The sequence below is a fragment of the Oryza glaberrima genome, chromosome 8 (genome assembly GCF_000147395.1).
Source record: "Oryza glaberrima chromosome 8, OglaRS2, whole genome shotgun sequence".
Classification (NCBI taxonomy): domain Eukaryota; kingdom Viridiplantae; phylum Streptophyta; class Magnoliopsida; order Poales; family Poaceae; genus Oryza; species Oryza glaberrima.
Window position 1 is genome coordinate 23,408,524 of NC_068333.1, and position 5,140 is coordinate 23,413,663.

Genomic DNA, 5,140 nt, shown 5'->3' on the forward strand with positions numbered 1-5,140 from the left:
GACAGACTATTGCCGATGTTTTACATATAAGAAGAAGAAGATGTCCCATTTAAAAAAACAGATAATTAATTAAGAAAAATTGAGCGAAAACTACAGCAACAAACACTCCAAGAAACTTAACCTGCCAACGCAATGAAGCAAGGTTAGGCAAGCGCAACACTTAACAATGCTGCTCAACACAAGAACGGTAAAGCCAAGCAACAAGCAAGAAGTAAACAAAACTCCCACACTGGCAAAAACGCGACGTTATTATCATCACACCATCACCCATGTGATTGGCAACTCCAACTCCACCAAGAAACACTAAGTCACAACACCTATCCGACCCAAACCAAAGCACAATTCAAAAGGGCTTATGTTATCGTTGCCACACGCCGCCACCATCCATTTAACTTTTTCTTCAAAACTGCGTTTTGATATATGAGTTCTGAAGCAATCAAATCGAAGGTCAAATGGAAAAGAAATAGCAGAAAAAAAATATACTAGTATACTATAGCTAGCTAGCACCGGCAATCTGGTATGCTTGCTCGCCACCCAGGCAGCTCATCAAACCCGAGGAGAAACCAAGCAACCAAAACCTGACGACATGGTGCTCAGCTCCCAGCTTCCACGAGCTCACCATCTCCTTCCTCCTCATGTCACAGCTCGCCACCTTCCCCTCCGGCGACGAGAGGTACACCACGTCGGCCATGTCCGGGTGGAACGCCAAGAACTTGACCTCGCTTGCCGCCCAGAGCCCGCCATTGATGGTCATCTCGTTGACACGGACGGTGTTCGTCAAGATCCATTGGCATGAGCCCGGCGAGGCGGCGTCGACGTCGAGGGCCCAGACCCTCAGCCGCTCGCCGTCGCACTTGGCGTAGTGGAGCCGGCCGCGGGAGTGGCCGAGGCGCGCGCCGGCGTCGACGTCGTCGGGCAGCCGTGGCGCGAGCCTGCACGGCGCCACCGACGTCGTCGTCGTGGTCGTGGCGGCGAGGTCCATGAGCACGACGCGGTCCGGGTACGCGAGCACGTGGAGGACGCCGCCGCGGTAGTGCGTGGTGGGGGACAGCGACGAGGCCTCGACGCCGCCGAACGCCGCGTCGAGCTCCGCCCACGCGCCGGTCTCCGACGAGAAGACGTCCACGGTGGCGCCGCGCTCCTGCCACGCCACGAAGCAGACGACGTGGTAGCGCGGCGAGCCGCCGCCGCCGTCGGCCGGGTCGAACGCCAGCAGCGGGAGCTGCGCCTCCCTCCGCGGCACCGGCAGCGCCGCCCACCTCCTCGTCGCCGGGCAGGCGACGTACATCGCCGACGCCGCGGCGAGCGACCTGTACAGCAGCAACCCCTCGCACGCGTCGACGACCCTCGCCGCCGTCTCCGCCAGCGGGAAGAAGCTCATGTCGCAGAACTCAACACCATCGCCGGAGCACGCGGTGGCGTACCTCGGCTCGCCGCCGCCGCCGTCGCCGACGAACAAGCCGGCGGCGAGCAGCGGGAGCCGGCGGCGGAGGTCGCCGCCGGAGATGAGCGCGCGCCATGAGCGGGAGACGCACTTGAATCTTGCAAGCGACTTGAACGGGAGCCTCGAGAGAATCTCCACGAGCAAATCGTCACAGAATTCCATTGCAGACGAGTTGGTTAACGAACTCGACATACATGTCACACACATAAATATCATTGATGCAGAATGAAGAGAGACATGTACAATTAAGGAAGCCCACTAAGCTCAGATTAATAATAACATGATTGCACAAACAGTATCTTAATTTTTAATAATGGAAGTAGCTTTCGCTTACCGTCCTGGGCACACAACCAATATGTTTTTGTTAATGTAGAAGAGGAAAAAGGAGGAGTTTTCTGCATTTTTTAGAGTTGGCCATCACCTATCAGAAGATTTAGCTGGGCCATATATATACTTTTAAATATATATCTGCCTTATACCAATGCATGTCAGGTCAAGTTTTCCAATGAACAATTTTGTGATCTGTCCTATTAATCCAAGCTTCTTCAGACCTGTCACCATCGAGGGAGTCAGCTAGTTTTGTTCAATGGATTAATTACACTACGTGGTATGGCTGGCAGTGGCAAATCCATATGGGTTCCTTTTTCCAACTGTTTTTCAATTAGATCCATGCCAATTATCAAAGAGAAGAAATATAAAGGCACCCTTTGGAGAAGTTTTTCCTGTCCTTTGAAATTCCTTCGAATTAATTCTATATACCAAATAAGTAGCATACATAGGAGTTATTTTTTTGGATTAATTGGTTTTTACTACTTTTCTTAAAAAAAAATTCAATCCAAAGGAGCCTTAAGAGTGGTGGCATAGTGCTAGGAGCGTTTAAATCTATAATCTTACATCCTCCGTCTCATTTAAAGGTGTGTTTGGTAGTCGTTTATGTGGCAGCGCTGCGGCTGCGATGTATGTTGCGCGCGGCTTTGTTGCTTGCTACTGTAGCTGGTTGCCCTGCCAGCCGAACAGGCCCTAACTAATCATCACATCAAAATTTGTGAAAGTAGAAAATAATTATACTGAATGTAAATAAAGTGAGAATTAGTTGCATTGAGATTTAACAAAGTATGGGTATTTTATTTTTTCTATTGATACATGTGGGATAGATAAAAATAAACTTATTTATGACATAGGAGTAACTCTTAAGATGAATACAAAGAGTTTATATGTGCCTAATATGAAAAGCTTTGAGGCCTGAACCTACAGAAGGCTAGTCATAAAATACTTATATTAGACTTGATATATATAATAATATAAGATTTTTCTTCTCCATAAATAATCACGTGGTGTGTTTTTTAATATGTGTGTGTCAGCTCTATGCTGTCGTTTGTACCGGTTTGTATGTGTCAAAAAGTTACTATCATCTGCATGTCTATGTCATTGTGAAATATTGTGTGCGTCCAAAGTACTGCCAATCAGCTGGTACGGATTATGATTTCTCTAGAAGAAATCAGCAATTATTACCAGATAACTTATTCGCCTCAGTGTCCGGTGAATTCAAGCAACATGGCTCTTCTTTCATTTTATTGTTTGAAAAATATATAGGCGGTGCTAAACTTTCTTTTTCAGTTGAAGGTGGTGATAACTCTACCACACCATAAATCTCAATACTATAAATCACAAATGGGGACCATCAAGGAAAAACAATCGAGAAATGTAAGATATCAAGTTGAAAATTTGTGGGCTTTGATGGTTACCTGGTGCTGGACCAATTACATTATTGGGCTGAGCTTCCCATGCCAATTCAATAAATGCAAGGCCCAATTAGTATAATTTTATTTTAGAGAGAATCCACTTAGTGCTACTGAGTTTTGCCCACTTCTATAATATACCCCTGACTTTGTCAAGTTGAATAATATTCCATCAGGTTTTCTTTAACTTCCACTGCGTACCATCGCCGTCGACGAGCCATTAGTTGGCCTCCGTTTACCCTATTGAATTTTTTCGAAATGACTAAAATACCCCTAACACACCATCCACCCCCAAATCGATCTGCTGTTGTTTCTCCTCCCAGTGACGAAGTTGGTGAGAATCCCGCCTGACTCCTCGACGCGCGGCCGGCCCGGCCGGCCAGCTCCCCGACGACGCGCGGCCAGCCGCCTGGCTCCCCCACGACGCGCGACCAGGCGCCCGGCTCCCCCTTGACGCGCGGCCGCTCACCGGCCTCCCCATCGACACGCGGCCGGTTGCTGGGGTCCCCACCGACGCGCCGCCGGTCGCCGGGGTCCCCATCGACGCGCCATCCTTGCGCTTCCTTCCCCTCCGCCGCAACCACCGCGACCAGCCGGTGACCTTGGCTCCGACCTTCTCCTCTTCCCTCGCCGGTGTAAGCAGCGTCTCCATCTCAATGGACTACCACCGAATCCACCCGGTGGGCGTTGACTCGCCGGCGCCGGCGCCGGACAGCCAGCAGCAGGTCGGCAAGGGGAGGTCGACGGCGAGCTATGGTGAGAAGGAGCAGCTGCCGATCACCACGCCACGCCCGTACGCGCCGGCCCCGCTGCCGCCGCCGCCGCCGCGGCGCAGGAGCCGCGGGCGGCGGTGCTGCCGGTGCGTGTGCTATGCTGGACGCTGCTCGCCATGCTTGCCCTCGCCGGCCTCGAACCCGAACCAGCGGATCGGGAGGTGACGGCGACGAGCCCGAACCGGCGGATCGGGATCTACTACGACAGTCTCGAGGTGACGGCGTCGTTCAACGGCACGGAGCTGTGCCGCGGCGGGTTCCCGACGCTGTACCAGGGCCACCGGAGCACGGTGCGCCCCGTCATCCTGCTCGCCGGCGAGACACGGGCTGGACAGCGCCGTGGCGTCGAAGCTGCTGTAGCAGCAATAGGCCGGGTTCGTGCCTCTCACGGTGTGGGCGCGCGTGCTGATCCGCATCAAGTTCGGCACCATCAAGCTGTGGAAGATGACCGGGAAGGCGACCTGCAACCTCGTCGTCGACAACCTTGTCGCCGGCAGGCGGATCCGAATCCGCTCCAACAACTGCAGGGCGCTGATACGCGATCAATCGCGCGCGCGCAGCGCCGCGCGATCAGCTGCCCCCCTTAATCTGTATTACTGTATACTACTATATCCTTCTCTAGCCTATACTACTGTATATATATACTACTATATGTATATATGTATTATATACTTATATATATATACGTATAAAGTTTGTATACACGTATACAAAGTTTATACATGTGTATACAAAGTATATACATACGTATATATAATTTTTATGTGTACCAAAAAATTGACGTATAAAAAATATACATGTATACAAACTTTACATACGCGTATGCAAATTTTGTATACGCGTATACAAACTTTGCATATGAGTATACAAACTTTGTATACCCATATACAAACTTTGCATACGCGTATACAAACTTTGTATATGTACATATTAAAAACCGAGAGAAAAAACACAAATACAAAATTTGTATACGTACAGATACAAAACTTGGTATACATACGAATATAAATTTTGCATACATACATCTTAAAAAAAACCCAAAAAAAAGAAGAGAAAACGAAAAAAACCAAAACGAAAGAGAACCGAACAAAAAGGAAGAGAAACCGAAAAAAACTGTAGAAAACCAAAACGGAAGAGAACCGAAAAAAACCGAAGAGAACCAAAACAGAACAGAACCGAAAAAA

General features: G+C 49.6%; 2 protein-coding genes across 2 annotated transcripts; one reads left to right on the forward strand and one right to left on the reverse strand.

Moving 5' to 3' along the window:
• Positions 1–329: 329 nt before the first annotated feature.
• LOC127783315 (putative F-box/kelch-repeat protein At1g15680) lies at positions 330–1,660 on the reverse strand. Its single transcript, XM_052310569.1, has one exon. It carries the CDS (start codon positions 1,658–1,660, stop codon positions 497–499), a length of 1,164 nt encoding a protein of 387 aa, XP_052166529.1. The 3' UTR covers positions 330–496.
• A 1,814-nt stretch (positions 1,661–3,474) lies between these two features.
• On the forward strand, positions 3,475–4,771 carry LOC127782904 (uncharacterized). The gene has a single exon (XM_052310181.1). The coding sequence runs from the start codon at positions 4,073–4,075 to the stop codon at positions 4,541–4,543; it is 471 nt and encodes a 156-aa protein (XP_052166141.1). The 5' UTR covers positions 3,475–4,072; the 3' UTR covers positions 4,544–4,771.
• The last annotated feature ends 369 nt before the right edge of the window (positions 4,772–5,140 follow it).